A 24,278-nucleotide genomic window follows, 5' to 3' on the forward strand; every position below is an offset into this window, starting at 1 on the left:
TTTTAGTTTCGGTTTACACCTAAGCTTAAAATTGAATGGCCAATTTATGTAAATTATCAATATTCGTTAATTTTTCATTGCGTAATGTAAAAGTTAAAAGTTTAGAAAGGACTTGGGGTAGAGTATTTTAATATTGTGGGTCAAGATGAAAACTAAATAAAATTAAACAAAATCAAAATTAATTTTTATCTAATATATTAATTAGAGTTAGTTTAAAATATTCTAAAAGTGTAATAACATTATAAAATTATGTTTATTTTATTTTGTATTTTTAACCATATTTTATTGTAAAATAGAATCAATCTATCTAATTTTCATAGTGTATAATGTATATTATATTGACTATTGAGTATAGCCAAAATAAATATATACATAATATAAGTCATTATAATAATGGATGAGTTCAATTTGAACTCAATGATAAATTGTTGTAAAATATAAATAATTCTGTGTTGAGACAGTCTATGGATATAAATTAATAAACATATATTACTATTTTCAATTTATTTTATGATAAGTAACATGGTATGTCGATTAGTTTTTAACAAAAGCCTCACATTTATAATATTATATATACATTATATAATATATATATATATATATATATATGTTTTATTATTGAAAATGTAGAAAACATTTATAATTTGTATACAGTGAAAGCTCGATAACTCGAACCTCTATAAGTCAAATTGTCGATAACTTAAAAGAATGCCTTGGCCCCTGCCTTACATTTATGAGTTATTGAGGTTTTTTGTAATGCAAATTTTTGATAACTCGAATTTATTTTTAGATCCCAATCGATTCGAGTTATATTAGAGATTCCACTGTATTAAGTAAATGAGTTGATATTTTTTAACTGGGCTGGATGTCTTGAAGGAAGAGATTCTTCATTGACACTTCTTCCAATATGAATTCAGTTTGATTTGACTTAAGAGGACGCTACACTCGTATGTGTTGTCTCCGTGTTACAAATGTAAGACATAAAAAAAATGTCTTGCATAGAAAGAACCAAAGAGGCTACAGTCATACCTCAGAAATAAAATTTTAACCACATATAAAAGAGAACTTTAGATGTAAATATCGTTTTTATTTTGTTCAATATCGGAGCTCCAAAAAACGTTATTCAATTATAAAAACACAAAAATAATCGATTTTGAAACAATAATAACTTTTTTAGTATAAGTGATATCGAAAAAATAAAATGACATTTCACAGTTAAACTTTTCTTTTATATGTGGGGAAAATTTCGTTTCTTAGTTATGATTGTAGCATTCTCCGTTTTTCCCCGTGCAAAACAGTTTTTGCAATGTTTTACATTTGTAAGACGTAGACAACACATACAAGTGTAGAGTCTTCTTAATGATAAAATTATATAGCTATTTTCGTTTGACGCAACGGGGAGCGTTAACAGGTAATGTGTAGAATCTAGGTTGACTATAAGTGGATAAGAGTGATTTAAGACGTTATTGTAGAATTTATTAAAATTATAAGAATCCAGTTTTGGTATTTTTGGAACTTTGGGATCGTGATACAGGGATCTATTAACGACATACCATAATGAATAGTGAGGAATTGAAGATTTATTGATTATAATGATTGAAAGATCTTTAGGCGCGTATAAATTGTTTTTAAATTAGCATTTTTTTTTTTTTTTTTTTTTTTTAGTGTCATTTTCGATGAGTGTAGTAATTTTAATTTGTATAATCTAAGATTTAAAGTTTTTCATTTTATTTTTATATGGGTTGCTCGAAGTCTTTTATCTAGAGATAGAGACCTAGATATTTGACTAGGATCAATATCATATTTTTAAATCAAATTAGAATAATTAGATTATTATTATTATTTTAATTAAATACAGACTTACCGTAGAAATACGTAAAAACTCGAAACCCCCAAAAATACTGTTTTGGAATTACAAAACAATTACTAATTATTTCTCTTTAAGTATCTAATTTTTTTAAAATGTAAGCTTCAAATGTCTAAAAAAAATGTGTATAATATGTACTCATATTATTTAGATTTTTGAGTTTAAGTGAATTTTACATATGAGAAACCGTATAACCATGTATGTCAATATCTAAGAAATTAAAATATAATTTTTTTGTTTTAAATCGTTAATAATAATTCATTTTTTAACTTTGTAAAAATGTATTTAGCATAATATACAATAATTTAAACTAGTAAAATAAATGTATATGTTATTTATTATTCAATTTTCAAGCTTTATAACTATACCTAAAATATACATGTATTATTTTAATTGGGATATAAGCATTTTACTTGAACTTTTCTAGACTTTTTTTTTACCAAAATTCAAAAATTTTACTAAAAATTAATAAAAACCCCTAAAATTAAAAAAGTAGAAAGTTAATATAAATATATTAAAATTATAATAATATATAATATCTAATATAAATATTTGGTAAAATTGTCAAGTCATATATACCTTATTTATTGGTTTTTTAGTAACAACGAAAAAACGAAATTTACTTTGAAGAAAACTAGTTTTTTAACACAAAAATAAACGCTTTGTTGTAAAAACAATACATTCATCGCTTCGCTTAAAATTTAAAAATTCATTTTCTCAGATTCTTAAGACACTTAAATATAATATACCTACAAAATAATATTATAAATATATATATGATATGTTTATATATATTTTAGATTCTGAACGAAGTGATAAATGTATTGATTTTACAATGATGTGGGTTTTTTTTTTTTTTGTTTTTTTTTGTGTCTGTGTACAGCATAACTAGTCGAAATAATGCTGCTCCAATTTCAAACTATGGGGGTGGTTTCCGATGTAAAAGTGAATATCCTTGGTGCATTATAGAGGTAAAAAGTTAACATTTTCCAACAGTTTTCAAAAAAATCGAGAAAAACAAAAAAAAAATGACGGAAAAACGGCAATTTTTACGGAAAACCAGTTTTTGACCAAATCGATTTTTTTTATGGTTGTAATTCAAAAACTAATCACTAATCACCAAATGTTAATATCAGTGGTATCTGTATATATTTAAATTTTCAAAATTTTGACTTTTTTTGAGTTATTTATAGACCACTGAAATTTTCAATTTTTTTGAGAAATTTTTTTTAAAGTGTCGATTTAAAGAGTTGTTTTTTTGTAGCTAAAAAAAATTAAAAATCGTTAGTTACAATTTTTTTTTATAAGATTTTATAGTTCAAATTTTTACGAAATCTGTCGAAAACGCGAAAATTAGCAAGTAATTTTGAAGTTGAAAAATCATAAAATTTTTTTCTTTTATAACTAAGTTTTGAAAATTTGGTACAAGGTTCTCCATACATTTTTCTTCAAATATCTGAAAAAAAAACTACCGGATTTAGACAAAACATTTTTATGAGTGTTTGAAATTTAAATTTTTACAAAACCGCGTTAAATAACGGTTTAGCCTCAAACGATTTTTGATATTTGTTATAATTCAAAAAGTATAAGTCGTAGATATTTGAAAATTTTACCAGTTATTTAGATTGGCATTTTATTTACTTCAATTAATTTTCAAAATATTTTGAGTTTTTTTGAGCTATTTATAGACAACTGAAATTTTCAATTTTTCTTAAAATTTTTTTTTGAAGGGTCGATAAAATTTTTTTGGCCCTATCAAAATACTTGTAAATTTTATACAAAGTTCCTCGTATGTTATTCTTATAGTTATTAAAAAATTATAAGAATACATAGGCACAATTTTTTTTTATTAGCATTTGAAGTTCAAATTTTGACGAAAATTCGTCAAAATTATGAATATTTGCAAATTATTTTGTAGGTATAATTCATAAAAATGTTTGTATAGGTAGCTAAGAGTTGAAAATTTAATACAAGATTTTTCATAAGTTTAGCTTACAATAATTATAAAAGAACTTAAATTTTGGTGTATTCAGGCCATAAACATAAACCACCTTTTTCACCAACCACTGGAAATTATATCCTAGGCTGACAAATTATCTTCGTTCAGAATCGTTTTTCGTATACAATGATACCTATCATTGCATTCAAATTTAACCTAGCCTATTCCGAGGTCAACCCCACCCCCTAATGTACAGCAGAACGTTACCCACTTGCCCGCTTTTTTTATTTTGTATAAAATATAATTAAGGTTTCAAAAATGTGGGCAATTAGCCTATAATATGTACATATATTTATATATATATATTTTTTTTTTTTAATTTGTTGTTGCAAAATAAGTACTCTAAAAAAGTTATTAGTTTATTAAGTAAATAACTTGAGGAATAAACTCTATCATTGGGATGACTTATTCTTCGGTGAATGCATCTATTACGCTGCACCGTGTACTAATTTTTTTTTAAGTGTTGTAAGATATTTTAGACATAATTTTAATGTGTATTTTAGAGTATGGGAGTGATTTCTGATGATTTGTTGATAAATTGTTAAAAAAAAATAAATATATTGCTTCTGTGTAAATCAGGAAGTGTGAGTCGTTTTTATTTTGCAGATGGTATAAATTCCTCCATTAGTTTTTCTAATAACAAATGATTTCTTTTTAAAGGAAGTTATGACATTGCTTACCCTTGTTGTGTTATTTATAGCGATATTTAAACCCAATTTGGTTTCTTGGTTGATCATATCATTTATGTGCAATATTAAATAAATATAATTATTTTACTTATATTTCGTGTCAACACTACGGTTCTCTAACTATAATGTGATATTGACCAGTAATGATTGCTCATAAAACCATTTAACTTAAATAATTAAAAAATGAATCCCGATGGATTATGACGTTATGATATTAGTGATAAATAATATTGCTTAATTGCTTCGTGTAAACCTTTTCCACATTAAACAACATAATATAATAGTTATAAAAATATGATTAGCTCACATGTATCATTTTATTTTATATAATTTTATGGGAAATTAATATTAGTAACTTCAACCTGTCATTATAGTATCCTTAATACAATAATAATGACATAATTGCATAGTACAAGTTTATGTTTGTTTTATAAATACGTCCACTCAAACACGGTATAATAATAATTTTCCAAAAACAAAAAAAAAACGAAATGAAATGAAAACTAAGTCTATTTTCAATAAAAAAAAAACCAAAAATTATACATATGTCTCATATATATATATATATATATATATGTATGTGTGTATTTTTTCATCTTTTACCGGAACTTGATACTATTTTGATCAAACTTCAAGGTTTTTTTGCCAACATCCTCCCATTACTTTCCATAGTCTTTATCGTTGTTTTTGTTGTAAATAGAAGAAGAGTGGTTTTTTTATTATTATTTCGGTTACGCAGCAATTTACACACACACAGAAAACTCAGAACATAGTCTCAATAATCAGTCGGTCGAGACTGTAGTGGTGGTAGTGGTGGTAGTGGTGGTTTATGGGTTTGGTCGCCGCGCTGTCTGGTCTGTAGTGGTAACCACGGTTACCGGCAGTCGTGCCCCCGACTCACGTTCTTCAGTGGTTACCAAAACAATCACCAAATAAACTTATAGAACAGATACTACTACTAATTATTACTCTAAGAGTTTATATTATAATATGATTTATGATTTTATATACTATATTATATATATATACTACTCGTGATATAGATATTAGTCGTAGTGTATAGCTGCTGCAGTCACACTCGGTAAATTTTTGTTTTTCATTCACCTCTATATTTTCACCACTCACAAATAAAACAACATAAACTATACCGGTATATATATATTATGCATATATTATTTTTTTTCATAGTCTCAACCTCCTACCACCTCACTTGATCTATTTTTTCGTGTAATCGTCGAAAGGTCTGATTGATGATGACATACAAAACATAAGCACGCAATAGAACACGTACCGGTATATTATTTGGCGTTAAATATACTTAAATTCCATAGATTTAAATTAGAAAGCTTTTCATACTCGGCGATAGCTTTAAAACGGTAATCGCAGTCAACTTCACAAATTTTTAACAGATTTCCGCATATTTTTATTATTATTACTATTATTTTATGCGCAGTAATTGGGCTGACAAAAACACACCACAATATTATAACAACAGCTTGTTGGCTATACCTAATATTTTCCGTTTTTTTCGTTATATTTCACTTCAAGACCAGATGGGCTGCAATGTATATCTTATACCTATATGGCTATATCGTATTATATAGTATACATTTATAACTAACGCGCTAGTCAAAGTGGCTATCTATATATATATATATATATATATACTTATACTTTAATATCGTGTATTATAGTATTATGCACAGTAATAATATGGCGGGTAGCACCAAAAATGTTTTTCACGCAATCAAGGTATATGGAATTTTAACCATTTTTTAATGCACTTTTAAATTTCGTTAATCTATGATAATTAGGTTTGCATGTTTCAATGTATTTAATATGTTAAATCATATATTATAAGCTCCACCGGTCAACAACGATTCAAAAATCGGCTAGAACAAATAATGTGCATTTTGCATATTGCCGGTCGCATTTAAATACGCGTAATAATAATTCTACTTATGTATTTTGTAATATTATAATACAAAGTTGTAATAATAATAAGAAATTTACCCGCCAAAAGACACTACTTAGAAGGTGATTCAAAAACTAATATGATTAATATCATTCTAATTCCTATGAATTGGAGAGTATAATATTATAATATTCATTTATATTAATTTTGTTTATGTTTATCACGTTTGCTTATAGTCAGATGATTTTTATACTTAATTAAAATAATGGGACACCATATTAACGAATCTCTATCATCTATAATGTATCTATATGGCTATATTATTACATGATATAATCTTTACAGAAAATTTTTTTTTAATATTTTATATCATGTATATGTAATATATGGTTTGTATGTTTATATATATATATATAGGTTATAGATATATATAATCAATGAAATATTTTTCTCTAGTGATGCTATAAACATTTTTTGAAATATTTGACCATTACAATAATATTAATACATAATTTAATATACTAATTATACCAACGATTAGTCATATGTTAGAAGTATGCACTATATAAGAATAAGTGCCTACTTAAGTCAATTATTGCAATTTTTTAAAACACAAAGTATAAAAAACTTTATCATAATAAACATAAAATTCATGAAATATATTCACGTATAATTTAGCATAAAGTTCGAATTTCTGAAATGCCAATAAAATGTAAAATACCACTTAATTTTATCATAAATTAATTTTCGGTATTGTTTAGGTCACTGCCGAAACTCAGTACCCAAGACGAAGACGGCTGTGGTCCAGGGGCAAGTCTTGGCACAGGCCTCACACACGGTCATCCTCAACACTGTTCGGGGAGTGCGACATTCGAACCGATACCGCACGATCACGACTTCTGCGAAAGAGTAACAATCAACGTAAGTATTACAACTTATCATTATAATATTTTTTTTATGAATAAGTTATTAAATATATACATACATTTGGAGTGTAAAATAGTAAACAAATACTTAACATTATTTTTATTTTTATTTGTATATTGTTTTTATATAATTTATTGTTTGATTTGTCTACCATGCCATATAATTATAATGAAAACACTAAGGCAATGTTTGTTTTATATTAATAAAATAATTGCACAATTGTATTTAAAAAAAATGTGATATTCCAGCATCCAAAGTGTCTTGTTGACTTGGTGTGTATATTATATACGTATATGAAATCAATTTATGAACGTTTGATTTATTTTGGTTAATTTAACATTTTTCTCGACCAGTGCCGTACTTCAGCCATTGTTGACATTGCAAAACGTTCCGAGATTGACTAACGCCACGAGGTCGTTGAGAAACGATGCTTATACGTATATATATATAATATAGCTGCTCAAACAATTTACATTTAAATTACACAGCATACACGTTGGAGGGTTGGATTAAGGGCTAACCTAACCTAAGACTAAGGCGGCTAAACTATAAAAATGTCAGCCATCAATGTTGTCAACATGAGAATATTACAAGAGGGCTTTCGTAAAAACCGTTTATCCTTATAATATGCATATAATAAATGTTATAAATACAGTGCACATAATATAATGATCCGTCGAGTGGGGCCTGATGGGAGGTTAGGTTAGCTAACCTAACCAGAGAGAATAGGAAGATAAATCAATTACTCGTCAAATTTAATTCATAACTTGTGTAATATTTATTGACACTACAGTACTGTTGGGAGTTTTGATACTTTGAAGCTGAGAAAACGCCCATTTATTATACTATTACGCATTTTCTTCGTCTAGATCGGATATTGGACTTTTTAAACTATTTTCTTTTATCATAATCATTCTCTTATTCACACGTTTTTGTGAAACATAATATCATAATTGTGATCAATGGATACCGTTTGGAGTGCACTCGAAACGTGCGTTCATCGCGTAAAAAATCATATAGCACCAGCAAAGTTGCGGTAACTGAGTTTGCATTATCGTGGAGGATTTTTATTTTTTATAAGTACCCATCGAATTTAAGAAAAAATATATTGGTGAGCTATCATCTTGATTATTTAACTAGAAAAGAATTCAAAACCACTGTTACGTAGTAATAAGTTTAATACGAATATACGTATAACTACCTAGTTATAATGTGTACGAAAATATATTTATAGTACCAATAATATAATATATTAAAATATCAATTATTTATTTTATTATTTTTATTTATTAATTACAAATCTATTAAATATAATTAAAATATATATATATTATTGGTTGATACAATTTTGTGCTAAACATTACGTATTTCTTTTTTTTTTATTCAAATTTAATTTTATTGATAAATGTATTTAACTGTACTATAGATATTATATCATGTTTAACTATATACTTTACATATATAATAAAACAGTTTTATAATATAAACAATTTAATTATTGTTTTTTATATTATATTTAATATAAAGTTCGGTAACTTTAAAAGTTCAGAACTTATGTTACTGTATTATAGATATTGTAAATAGTATCAATAGATATTAGGAACTCAATATTTAAAATCCATAAATGGTACTATATTTTGAGATGGGAAAAAAATATATGATTGACTCACAAATTATAATAAGGAGTCAGATTGTTAAATTAAAACTATGTAAGCTTCAATAACCAAGTATCAATATATTTATCGGTGGTGGGGGAGAGGGTTAAAAAGAACATAGTAAAATAAAAATGTAAAACTATCACAGTAAATTCTTTGAGATGAATGTGACGGACATCGAATTGCATACAGTAGCACGAAAATAAATGCTCATGGGATTATTATATTATTTGTCTGTGTTTAACCAAAAATGGTCGAGTAGTGATGAACTACCATATACAGTCGTTTTACGATAAATGCAGACATAGTTCAAGAGGACGTCGTACGATATATATTATATATTTTATATAATATATATCATACAAAATATAGGTATACGAGCACTTAACTCTTATGTAATATAACGCTCGTTGTACAATGGAAAACATAGTGTGGCCGTGAGGGGAAAGTGTGGATAAGACGTCGTCCTAAATCGAGGGCGATTTCCTCGCCGCCACCACTATTCTTATTGAACGTGAAGAGCCCTCGTGCGCATTCATTAGACTCTAAAATCTGTTAAAAGTTTCGAGAGCGGAATTCATAGCGAGCGTATATTAAGTCCTATCGTTAATCATATTTTGTATATCTATATCGGGTGATTCATTTAACGTAAGATACTCAATGTTTTTGAAAATATTTTCGATTTAAAATGTTCAGCCGTTAAAAAACGACACTTTCCAAAAATATTTATATTTTTATCATTTCTTTTTTTTTTAGGTATTCTATTATGATGAATAAAAGTCAAAATTTTGAACTAATATCTTATCATTTATAAATATTTAATTGATCGGAGTGGAGTAGTGTACCGAGAAGCCTAATATTATAAGCCGCTTATTTAATCCTTAGATAATTATTAACTAATTATTAATGTCAACTGTTAATGTACTATAATACTTGTCTAAAATTGTATTTTTGTAAATTGATGAAATACTCCAAATAATATTTTGCTTTGAAATATAAAATTAAAAATGTACGTATAATTCAAAATAATAATAACAATAAAAATTAGTAAAAAATATTGTTTAGATCTACTATTAAAATGTAATAAAAATATTTAAAAAAAAAAAAAAGTTAGTGTTTTCTGAAATGATGAGTGGCTTACGTTAAATGAATCACCTCTTGTATTATATTATATGTATACTTGATTTATAGATATATAAAGAGTAGATATTTGTTGTGTAACTATATAATTGATTAAATATTTATAATATAATATTATAACACACGAACAAACGCAAATTGTATGCATATGTACATATCATAATCGTACTCGGTATTAGTATAAAATATAATAGAAATATATGTAAGCAAAAAGTTACGCATCATTGGATATGTGTTGATTGAAGTGTAGAGGTGAAACATAAGGAGATTATATTATATTAATATCCCTGTTTACTTTTTTTTTATTCCATCTATTCAAAACCATCTTAAAAAATTCCTTTCCATCGCAGCATAATATACAGCAGTATAATATTCTGATTAGATGAAAAACTGATGTGAAAAATTAATATAAATGAAAAATTCGCTCAAGGGTATACAAAATAAATACACTTTATCCTTAAGTTAACTATAAATCAACCCTCCAAATAAAATTAGCTATCTTACTATATACCTAAATAATCGACCATTGATCACTTTACATGATAATTAAGAATAGTAACCTCCTCAACTAAAATTGACAAAATCTAAATCCTCCAAATGGTTAGGTAAGTTTAAGGATCATATAATATTAATGTATAATTTAATATAATATGTACGAAGACGTATTATGTACTTATTATAATGATACATTTGTATCAATTTTACGAGTTAATGTTCGTAAAAATGCATACGGACTGCTAAATTTTATAAACGCGCTTTGGTGAAAAATAAAAAGGTATATTAATAAAATACCTTTATTTTTAAGTTTTACCTTGAAATTTTATTTTATCGCTTACCTAATATAAAATATCACCACAAGTCACCGAGTCTATTAATATAATATGATATAAAACTTCTTGAATTCACCAAATTTCATAATTTGTATGCTTATTAGAATTAATCTGGATATAATTCAATGAAAAATAAATCGTTAGCATAAATAACTAAAAACTTTGTTTTGTTGGTTTGTTTACTTTAGTTCTACTCATTATTCTATTCTTAGAATATTAACGACTAAATTTTGTGTCCTTTCGAACAGTTAACTTGGGGTGAAGAGGATGTATTTTATACAGACTTAGCCTCCCTTTTTTTTATGACTTAGGATTCAGCTCCCTTACATAATATATATATATATATACAAATTATTCAAAGCATCCTTATTTCTTATAAATGCAAAGGTTTTAGGGTTGATCAAGGAAAAAAATTTACAATAATTTTAAGTATCACCCAAAAACATTAAAAAATTATTAACAAAATTGTATTAATTAAGTGAAACATATTTTTAAACACCACTGCAGTAGTGCAGCATTATGGTACTCTTTTCGTATTTCATGACTATTGTTATCTCAATTTTCGTTCATCTGATATTATGATTTTAGAGTGACCTACTAATATAATAATAGTATTACAATATTATGCTCATCACACATTTATTTCGACTTTTTTCAGTATAACTCATCCATGAATTATATTTTTATCGAATTATTAACACTTACCATTATGGTGTATGATATAATAAAAATATATATTGTTCTCATATATTTTCTATTATGCGTGCATTTTTTTCTATTTTAACGTACCAAGCACATATACAAATATAATAAAAAGTTTTCATGAGTATTTAAAATAAACTAAATTGTTAAAAATATATATTTTTTTCATATATAACAATAACTAACCTAATCTTGTAGCGAGTGTGGTATGAAACTATGAACAAACAGTGACAATATGCACTTCCTGCTGATGTTTTCTACAATGCCAATGTAGACTATTTTCTCTATGCCTTTATAGTAACATATTATATAAAATATTATAAATTCCTTTAGCAGAGTATTCTAAACGAAAGAAGATGACGGAGCAAGAGGAAAAAAGATTTTTTTGGAGATTTTAGTTAGGGGTAAAGGAAGTTGAGAGGAAGTACGGAAGATGACACTCCGTATAGAGCACCGGGTGACGTATATATAGACTCCTGTACGTTATTTATTATTTTAGACGGGTGCGGTGGAGCCAAATTAATGATTCTCTAATGGTTTATAATGCGTGTCATCCTTTCGTGTGACAAAGTACCCACCCTCGCGTATAACGTTCGCATAATCACTCCAATATTGTATAACACGCTTATTAATTAACGTTTGGAGTATAATATAAACGCGTATTTTGTCGAGTACCGGTTTTGAAACCTGTAGACATGACCAGTTGAATCAAATTAACTGATATTAGAGCTTAATTGTACATATTTAATACGGTATGATACTGATTCAAAAAGATGATTATGTTATATTTGTTTATTATACTACCTATGCATATTTAAATTTAAAATTTAATAATTAAAAATTAATTTAAAAATGTAAAATTAATTTTCAATTTTATAAAAATACGATTGTTTGTTTATTTTATTATCTTATTAAATTGAATTTCTGAAATAATAAACAAAATATCGAACTAATAATGGGATTTTGTGATTTGCCTATTTTTAATATTCAATTATTATACCATCATCAATTATTAATCCTATTATTTTCTATTTGAATTTTGTTAGTTATAAATTTATTAAGTATCAATACAATACTAACATGAGAATAAGTAGAATAAATAAAATATAAATAAATGTATATTATATGTATACATTAATATATTAGTTATTATTATTTTTTTAATGGTGGTTAGGTATTATGTAGATAAGAAAATAATTTTAATTTTTTTTTTTTATATACACATTAGTTTTATATTCTGAACGACGTGAAGAATGTATTTTACAATGATATATTGTATTTTTTTGTGTGTGTCTGTAAACAGCATAACTTGTCAAAATAATGTTTAAAATTTAAAACTTTAAAGGTGGTTTCCGATGACAATCTAAATATCCTTAATGCATTACAGAGGTCAAAAGTAAAAAGTTTCCTGAATTTTTTAAAAAAATCAGGAAAAATGGAAATTTTTACGTAAAACTAGTTTTTGACAAAATTTATTTGTTTATATAGTTGTATTTAAAAAACGAATCAATGTAAATAATAAAAATTTCACCAAATTTTTATATTAGTGTTATCTATATACATTTAATTTTTTTAAATATTATGGTATTTTTAGTTATTTATAGACAACTGAAATTTTCGATTTCCCCTAAGTATTTTTTTTTTTTTTTTAAATGTCGATAAAAAAATGTCTGGTTATTAAATTTGAAAATATAATAAAAGGTTTCTTGTAATTCATAAGTTATTCTTTTTGTAGTAAAAAAAATCAATAATCGTTGGTCAAATTTTTTTTTATAAGCGTTTTAAGTTCAAATTTTTACGAAAATGCAACAACTATTTATTTTATTAATAATCATTATAATTTATATATAATAATAATGTGGTATATTTTCTCTGAACTCATAATAAGGTTAATGATAAAGTAAAATGAGAAAAACTGCTACAAAGAATAACAATCATCCTAAATCTTTTTATAAGTTTAAGATTTAGTATATGAGTTTAATTTATTTTCAATTATATATTCAAACAAGGTCTTGGGCAAGTTCCTCCTGCACAGTGGTGTTATTAAAATGTGTCCCTGGAGTGTAATTTTCCGTTTTACTATTACTCATAAGTTTCTCGGACGTACAGTAATAAATATATTCTATAAAATGATATGATAAAAATAAAAACTTCTTTTTTATGGGCATTTAATAATGTTATAATGTTATTGTTTTATTTATCATATTTGTACGGTAATTGTAACTGAATTATATCATAATAATAACAATACAATATAAAAAATATCATTTTAATCCAAAAGCACATTTACGCTTAATCACACGCGTAACTTTTAACCTAAGTAACGATTGTAAGGGCATAATATTAATGACGTATTGGTTAGTTTTGAAATTAAAATCGGTATATTATTACCTTTATAAATTATTATTAGAACACCATGTATACTCTATGTCGATCTACAATAATATGCGCAATATAATCTAAGACAAAACCAATAACATTAGTAATACTAATGGTAATAATTTAGTTGATATTTTACTATGCTCTTGGTTTTATCGATTATTATTATCTCTAACATAATATATTATAGGTCTCGACAACAACGAAACATGCAAGTTAAGTATACAAAGTTTGATTGGTTTACGTTACGATACTGTAATAATATATTATCATATACTATATATAATATAGGAATCCAGCACGTATAATATAATGTGCACATAATGTTCCACGTAGTTAGTGGTTATCAAACGCTAATAAATATTATCTTGATAAGTGTGTGTTTCTTCGATTTTACGATATGCTCCGGCGAAATGGCAATCGTTTTAGAAATTAATCAAATAGTTTTGAGTTTATTTCGTTGCATGATAATAAAATACTATTATTTCATGTTTAAATGTTTAAAGCACTATACCTAAATTACCGCCTTACCTACTACATAACATACTTGCACAGTAAAGTTCTTACGTGAGGCATTAGAGCGATATAATATATTTTTTGAAACAAATTAACGTTCCTACTCTACACTCATATGTATTATAATATTATAATATTTTAATATCATAATATAAGTTGTTCGTACACTTCAGTGTAATAGTTCGTGTTTTATGTATATTATATATTATAGGATATAAAATTATAAATAATAGTGATAGGACTTCCAACTTTTTAATGTTTTAAAACGTACCTAAATGAATATGCTGCAGTTATGCCCTTATTATTTATCATATGTATGTATTTGAATGTGTTTAAATCAAGAAATATAGTGTGAAGTTTATTTTAAATTTTAAATTTTAATAAAATGTTAATATATTTCTTTATTCTATACATGAGGAATATTTTTAAATAATAATTCAATAGCAGATACACATTGTTTTATAAAATATAATATTACACTGATTTTAAAGCGAAACGTTGACTTTGAATTTATTTTTTACCGATAAGATTAACATCTCAAACAATGTAATTTTTACTTGACTCTATGAAGTTTTTAATCATATTATTACTATATATAAGATTGTAAAATTAGGAAATATGTATCAGGTATCTAAAGTATTAAGAAACCTCTTAATATTTATTACAGTGCTTTTATGTATTTCAATCGTAAAGTTATGAAATTAATTTATAATTTACAAAATAATAAATCTAATAACCAAAAAATAAATGCAATTATAATTTTGACCAACAAAATATATCGTAATAATTTAATAACTGCTTATTGACCTATGTAAATATATGTACAGCTCATCAATTATAGTGGTTTTTTTGAAAAAAAAAATCAAGAGCATTTAAATATCTAATTTTTGGCTTAAATCGTAGTAGTATACATGGAAACATAATATATAACGATTTTTCTCAAATTATTTAAATAGTAAAATGTATCTCATTGTAAAATATTTCGTAATGATGACAAAAAAAAATGTTCTCGTAAAATTTGGATTGACCATCAGGACAATAATATACATATGTATATATATATTAATTATACTATACCACTATGTTATTAATATTAATAGGTTTATAATATAATCCTTACAATTTATAACCTTTATAAACTATTTCATCTATACATCAATCTACGTCTATCCATGAAAATTAATTATCCACAATATTGCACTTTTTAGGCAATTATAACAGATGTGTTAGAATAAAAAGATTTAACTAATAAAATACTCATAAATGTAATATATTATTAAAGTTTAAGTTATAGCGAAATTCATAGTTTTTTTTTACGTAAACTATTACCATTTTGAGTGATACAACAGAAGTTTTTTGTTGCTTTTTGAAGTGATTTTTTTTTTGTTTTTTAAAAGTACAAAAGGTATAATAACATTAAAGTTTTAAGAGGAAACCTCTAGCTATTTAGATTCAATAATCAAGTCATCAAATTTCTTCTTTCGCTATGGTCATGATTCATATACATTATACATATTGTTTAATAATACTAACAATGCTTAATTTTTTATCTCCTATAGTTACCACTTGCTAAGAAAATATTATCTTCTAATCTAATAATACACCAACATTTTTTTCTGAAAATATTTATATTCCTGTTGGACTCGCAACAATAAGTGTTTTTATACTTGATGAGAAAAAAAGATCAGCCAGTTATAAAATCGTATATATATTGTAATAATATTTTTTTTTACTCACATATCGATCTTGTATACGAGGGCTATACTATTATTGAAAATATAATTACTATTATTGTGTATTTATTATTGTAATTAATAAATATAATATTCTATATATATATATATATATACATATATAAAATACTCAATTTCTTTGATACTTATATATTTCTTTATCGAATCCGTTTTAGGTGAGCGGTATGAGGTTCGAAACGCAGCTGCGGACGTTGAACCAGTTCCCGGACACGCTGCTGGGAGACCCGTGTCGGCGGATGCGGTACTTCGACCCACTGCGCAACGAGTACTTCTTCGACAGGAACCGGCCGACGTTCGATGCCATTCTCTACTATTACCAGAGCGGAGGCCGACTGAGAAGGCCAACAACGGTGCCGTTGGACGTGTTCTCTGAGAGATCAAGTTCTACGAACTCGGTGAACTGGCCACCAATAAATTTAGGTAAGTCATCTAAGTTTCAAAATTGTCCTGAAAATTATTAGATAATACTGCTGTGTAATATTTTGCATAAACATTTGTCATACATTTTTCAAAATAAATAATTTTCAATGTTTATTTTCTTTTATGTAATACGTCTGCTAACATATTTGTTTTTTTTTTATTGCTACTATTAAAATTGTATTTATAAATAAAACTCGGTCTAGATTTGTTCGTTGTCTTAAGTGCATACACATACAATCTCCGGGCCAGTTCAAAAGTTAAATCTTTTTTCTATTTTTTCTATTAAATGATACATCCACACCAGATAGTTACCTCTTGTATACTCACATGCACTCCAAAACTCGCGAAACTTCTCCTCTATTCCAATTTCTGCCAGTCATACGCACGTCACGCATGCCTTTAATACATAGGTATGCAATATGCATATAATAAATGTATAATATGTATTTTATACTTAGGTAGAGTACATTCGTCGTGTATATGATGCTGTTGCTCAAAACAATTACCCTTAAGGGTTTTCCCGAACTAGGTGATAGTGCTGGTAGTAGGGAATGTAGTTATGTGTTCATTGTCACACACGCGAATGTTTTTTCCCCCTATCACACCTATTATGCTCTGTTTTCCCGAAATTCAACGAATGGTTTGAAGCAAGGTGGTGTTGAGGTGGGATACTACATCGGAACAGATGACTGAGTATGAGATAGGTTCTGCCGTTACAGATGTTGTGGCAAATGGGTCACGTAAGATTGTAATTCGAAGACTTAACTAGGATCGATTCTCTTGCTTTTCTTCCTCTAGTATCATCATAAAGAATTTCCCTCTCACCTGCTATCCATGTATATATATTTTTCAAACACGTTTCCATTCCGGACTTCAGACGTGACATCAATTACTCGCATACTGACGACTTACTTCACTTTATCAGCTAAATACGTGCATTGCTATCATCATTATATAAAATTATAAACACGTATCGCATACGTATTATTGTGCTGTTACATCATAAATTATCACTTCGTATCAAATACGCGATCTTAATTTCAAAAAAACCTACCCATTCCATTTTCAGAATAGAAAAAACAAGACGGTATATTACAGTATATTTATATTATAATTTGTGAATTACGAAATAGCAATATAATACACACGTATAATGCTAAATAACGTTTATAGTTAAATAATACACATAGAGACACTATATAGACATTGTATTAACCTCCAAAAACCAATTTTATTTAACGGACCTTTATATATATATAATATGTTATAATGGTATAAATATTGAAAGTTGTTTATTATTATTATTATTATTATTATTATTATTTTTTTTTTGGAAGTTTTTAACACCCACTGCTGTTTTGTGACAAGATATATTTTGTATATTATGCAATTTTCAGTTTATTTGAAAACTGTTTACCCAAACAAAACAATTTTTTTTTAAGTGGATCCTATATGTTCAATTAACTTTATGCACTTCTTATAATAAATGTGTTGATCTAGTATTAGGTAAAAGACTTAAATGTTATTTTCTAAACTAAATACTCTTCCTAGAGGACAGTAAAAATAGATCAGACATTTTTAAATTTTTATTTAAATTATCTAAGTGTAGCTTTATTTATTGCAGTAACTATAGTAGTCAGATTGGTTACTTTTTCCACTTTCAAGTTTGTATTGTTCGTATAATAAGTTTTATACTTTGATGTTTTTATGTTTAATAATACGAACCAATGTTGTGGAACGCCAATTGTTAATAGGGATAGACATTTTTTACCTCATATTAGATGATGGGGGCGGGGGCGATCAAAAACGAAAAAATTGCATTCTTTGATATATATATGCGTTCAAATACTCCAAATTTCGTTTCGATACAACGACTTCCGTATAGTAGTCATTTTTTAATGTCCCAGACCGCCGACTGTTATAATACCTCAATACACAGTTATAGGTAGTACATTCTATATGTACAAATATATATATATATATATAATATGTATGTGTTATTATTGATAAAGTGCTATCACTGTTGTCAATCAATAGATGCTCGATGTGCCATGTAAAAAAATAGAATTAAAATAAAATTAATTCTAAGAACCATCCGGTTGTATCCATGTATATTATTATTATAGTATCGAGTTGTATTATAATATATTGTAGTATTATAAGCATTAATAGCACTCGTGTCAATAATATGTACATAGCGATAGCCATCAAGGGTTAGTTGCGGGAAGGTTTATAAGGGTGATTGGTGAAGGGGACGCCACTAGTCGGGATTTCGCCTAACCCGGGCTGCAAACGAGTTTAAACGGCAACAATGTAAATGGCTTACGTGGGTGCAGCGCGCACAGCAGAGGATGAGCCTATATATCTAGCCAGCCGGTGGTCGGACGCGGGACGATCAATACGACCTGAAATTCACCGTCGTTACAATATATATTCTCTTTTCTAAAAATAGACGCACAATGCCTCGGATGCATTCGCATCATCGTCGTCATTGTTTAAATATTATATTATTATTTATAAGCGTGAGTTAAGATTCGTATACTTTCCAAATAACGTCATTGGGGGGTCTTGGGAAAAATTTTCTGATTCAATTGCAATATACTACGAAATACAATACTATCATTGCAGATATCAATAATTGTATATAATATACCAATATTTAAAATATACTAAGTAGTTCGCCGGCGAAGTGAATAGGCAAAACAGCTACATGGCTGTTAATGTTCGTAGTCAACGGTACAACATTATTATTACAACGTCGTGTACTCTTGTGTTGCGAAAAACACATGTACTGATTGTACTGTGTTATAAATAATAACATAATTTAAAAATTACCATCTTAAAATAACTTACTAGCCCAGTATTAAATAGACCTAATAGTAGTGGTAGCTTATCCGTCTCTTTCAAAACCTATTACAACGTATTATTTTTAATAATCATTTTAATTTAAAATCCAAGTCGAAAGCTCATTATGGAAAAATTATAACAGTTATACGAAATGGTTTTCGAGTAATTTTACATTCACTTTTCATTTACATTATTTTGTTGACAATTAGTATAATTTAAAAGTACTTTGTTAGAAAAATAATTTTTTTCAACACTTTTTATTTGTTTGCGTTTTCTCTGATTTTATAATTAATTCTTAGAATGTGACTTTTTCAATATTGTCTATCGCACGTCGATCTCCAATACGACCAGATCCTTCCAAATAGCTATACACAATTCGTGTACGTCTTTTTTTTTTTTTAGTTACACTGTTAAGAATGTGATTGACTATCGATAATTTTTCCAATATTATACGCATGTCTGTTTGTTAGTACTGTCACCTCCTCATACCCATTTTGTATCGATATGTCCAGGAAAAAACCCTCTGAAGTGTTTAAATAAGGCGTATTATTTTTTTTTTGACGAGTGACAGTGACGTATCGTCCGCGTTTAAGTTTTGAGACATATGTGATATGTGCAGCAATCGTTTGAGAACAAAATATATTGTTGTTGACATATCGTTGTCGTCATCGATTGGTAAATCAGAGGGTCAAATCGAGTGTTTTTATTCACCAGCACTCACGTCATGATACTAAGTAACAGAAAAAAAATGTATTTTAAATAAAAGAAAAATAGTTTCCTTCGAAACCTCAATTGTCTCTTAAAGGACCAGTTTATATTATTATAAATATGAGTATATTATGTTTAAAAATGTATAACAATGTCTACACAGATTTTTAGTTTTTTGGTTTTTAACCCAACTGAAATATTTATATATCGAAAGAGTAATAATAATAAAAAAAATATATGCGTGATATTTAATATATTTTTTACTTAATATACTTAGTGTTACTATGTTAGTATTTAAAAAAAAATACATGTTGTATTTTAAACATTTTGATCTATCGCATATAATTATAAGTCATAAATATAATAATCGGATCATATATCGTATGGTGCGTTATTATTCTAGAATATAAATAGCCATATATTATTTAAGTTTGCTCATGAAACATGCATTAAGCCAATACTATTTGACGCAATGCCCTTTTTTTGAAGCTATATAATAAAGTACTTTAAGCAAAGCACCGCATATAATATCATACATATTATATACACGTATACATGTGTGTGTGTGTGTGTGTGTATATGTATTATAAACACAAGTCATATGTTCTCCAATGAAAAATCTTATTTGAAATGGAATTGAAACAGTTGCCGTATAACTTCCTAGATATAAATGCGATAACGCGTTCATTTTTTTTTTTCATTCGAATAAGTATATAAGATATTTTTTACTTCCTTTTTTGCCTTAAATAAATAATAACAATGGCAAATTATGTAATATAATGATACCTTTTTTTATTTAATTTCTGGACGGGATAAACAATGTATTGATTTTACAATTATTCGTATATATTTATTATTTATATAATATAATGTATACATTTTTACGTAATAAAAAAAATATATTTTCATGTAACGAAGAATTACGTTTATGTCATATTAAAGATCGAATATTATACTTTTTAATATTTTCGACATGTAAAAATTAATACCATATAATTGTTCTTATTGAAATAATTTATTACTATTTTATTTAAAGATAATATCACGTGTACATTATTGATATAAAACAAATTCGTACATTGATCCATAATTAACCAGTTTTATTGGACCTAATTGATATATGTCCTTCTAATTTAACAATTCCATATTTGTGTTATTTTTTGATGATAAAATAATGTATGACAAAATCTATTATTAGGTTAATTATAATTTTTTATTATTATCATTATATTATATTTTACTACTACGTGATTTTGATTACTCTATATTCTCTTTTCTATTTCTATTTTCAGGGAAGAAGAGGGTTTTATAAAAGAAGAAGAGAAACCACTGCCAAAACCCGAGTTCCAACGGAAGGTATGGCTATTGTTCGAATACCCGGAGAGCTCACAAGCCGCTCGGGTGGTGGCCATCATATCCGTGTTCGTCATATTGCTGTCCATCGTGATATTCTGTCTGGAAACGTTGCCAGAGTTTAAACACTATAAGGTGTTCAACACGACGACTAATGGTACGAAGATTGAAGAGGACGAGGTGCCTGACATCACCGATCCGTTCTTCTTGATTGAGACCATATGCATCGTGTGGTTCACGTTCGAGCTGTCCGTCCGCTTTCTCGCCTGCCCTAATAAGTTGCACTTCTTCAAAGACGTGATGAATACAATCGATATAATCGCTATTATACCGTACTTCATCACGTTGGCCACAGTGATTGCTGAGGAGGAGGACCCCACGATGAACCTGCCCAAGGCGCCGCAGAACCCGCAGGATAAGAGCACCAACCAGGCCATGTCACTGGCCATACTCAGGGTCATCCGGCTCGTGAGGGTTTTCAGGATATTCAAACTATCCCGACATTCCAAGGGATTGCAAATTCTTGGGCGCACCCTAAAAGCCTCCATGCGAGAACTGGGACTGCTCATATTTTTCTTGTTTATCGGTAAGATTTTTCGACGACGAACCGCGTCCGCGTCCGCCTGTACTACGCATCTTATTGTTGCTTTTGTTATCGTGTACTAATACCCCGCGTGGTTGACTTTGGGGATCTTTGAGTTCAATTCCGTCAAACCGTGGCGTATACAAAACCATGTTTTTACAACAAATAATCTGGTCTTGATAGAAATAGACCAGGCAGGTGTACCGCGCGGTCCGTAGCAGAAACGAAAAAATATCTTGTTTGTAGTGCCAACGAAAATGATTATTATATAGATATGACGTACAAAAGTCATCGCGTATCAGTCTTTCTCGGTGACGGATTGGATCTTATCATAGTATTAATTATCTCTTATTACGTCATTTGCACTCTTACACTGACAGAAAATCGAATACAATATACGGGACACGGGTCATTATCAGCTTAAATCGGAGAGAGCGCAAAGTAATTCGATTTACGCGACTATCCTTCCGCGCTTTAATATTGTCGTGGTGAGTGCAGACAAAAATCTGTGATCCACAAGCGCTGTTTATGATACTGAAAATTAAAGTGGTCGCAAGCAAACAAATTCTGTTAGCGGTGGCGGCGGTTAAAGTGTTTGTTTATATATATAAATAACGTCGACGACGGGGCAAAACGAAAATAATCGTAACATTCCGACGTGTCATTTTATCGATTGACGCCGACCCAAGCCCCCTCTGTGTTTGTAGAGAGACTGTGTTTCTATATTTATATAAATATATATAGAGAGAGAGAGAGATAGAGAAAGAGACCGCCTCTTGCCGGGCCGCACACACCCCGTCCACCTGTTTAAACCTTTTTTTGTTCTCTCTCACTCACTCGATCTGTGTTTGTGTGCATTCTCCTTTCCATTCTTTCGTATTTGTCTATATATACATAAATACCTACACACTATATCACAGCCACCGCTGAATTCTCCATCCGTTACCGAGTCCGGTTTCGATTAGATTTTTCGACCCCGGGCAACTCTCATCCACTGACAATCAAGCGCCTTGCGACTAGCCCGACAAAAACGATGAATTTTTCACGTGACGTTATTTTCTTTCTCTCTTTTGTACCCGGTGGGTTTTGTTAATGCGTAATGACACCACTACCATGTAAAATATAATATAATTCTTTTAGTTTATCCGAATATTCGAAGTATGAGAGTTTTATTATAAGTAATATTATTTATTGTAATTTTTTTGGAATACAGAATATTTTGGCGATTTTCTTAAAATATTTAACATAATAATATTATTTGTTGTGTTTATAAGTCAAATCTTGTGACGTAATCTACCATTAAACATGCTTGTCTTATCAAATTTTTCTATTTTTGAGAATGATATATTACTGTACGGATATCGCCATTTTTACTGCACTAATACATATCTTTCTTGGAAAAGAGAAATATCCCGTTAATCCTTACAATATTCTGTAGTAGTTTTTACTGATATCCAGTGTTATTTACGTGTAGTTACCAGAGTATTTGCGGATTCAAACAGTGTCCACTATGATTTAAATTTTGATTTCTGTGTACAAATTTTTATATTCTCACCATTAACCACTCTACTTCTATACCACCCTCTACATAATAGGCATAACATTTTATTAATCCACAGTAATTGTAAAACCGTAAAATCACAATTTTCTGGAAAATCTTGCTTCTTATTGATACCGCATAATATATCTTAAATTCTTAAAAATCTACTGTTATTGAGCTTGCGAATGAAGTGCTCTCTAACGGCACTATATGTGGTTTTTGTCACATTTCAGAACGACATAATATATAACTTCATTGGTTTTAAAGTTTCTGTATTTAATTGCGCATATAATATTATATAATATGCTCGACGTGGTTATATTGCACGGCAAGCTTGGAGTCTATCGTCGACACCTTTGACCATACGATTTTTTGATATGACATTTGTACAACTTTTAACAGAAATTCATCTTTTTTTTACGCGTATTATTTCCTGCAGTATATTCTATACAAG

The 24,278-nt window shown here is 27.8% G+C and overlaps 1 protein-coding gene across 1 annotated transcript in view; it reads left to right on the top strand.

Moving 5' to 3' along the window:
- LOC114123679 (potassium voltage-gated channel protein Shaker) overlaps positions 1-24,278 on the top strand; it is a 106,123-nt gene that overhangs the window by 60,775 nt on the left and 21,070 nt on the right. Inside the window, 4 exon segments of the mRNA XM_027986739.2 lie at positions 7,232-7,391; positions 16,529-16,742; positions 16,745-16,793; positions 21,641-22,287. Of these exon segments, the coding sequence (XP_027842540.2) occupies positions 7,232-7,391; positions 16,529-16,742; positions 16,745-16,793; positions 21,641-22,287 (1,070 nt within the window).

Source organism: Aphis gossypii, chromosome 2 (assembly GCF_020184175.1).
Source record: "Aphis gossypii isolate Hap1 chromosome 2, ASM2018417v2, whole genome shotgun sequence".
NCBI classification, from domain to species: Eukaryota; Metazoa; Arthropoda; class Insecta; order Hemiptera; family Aphididae; genus Aphis; species Aphis gossypii.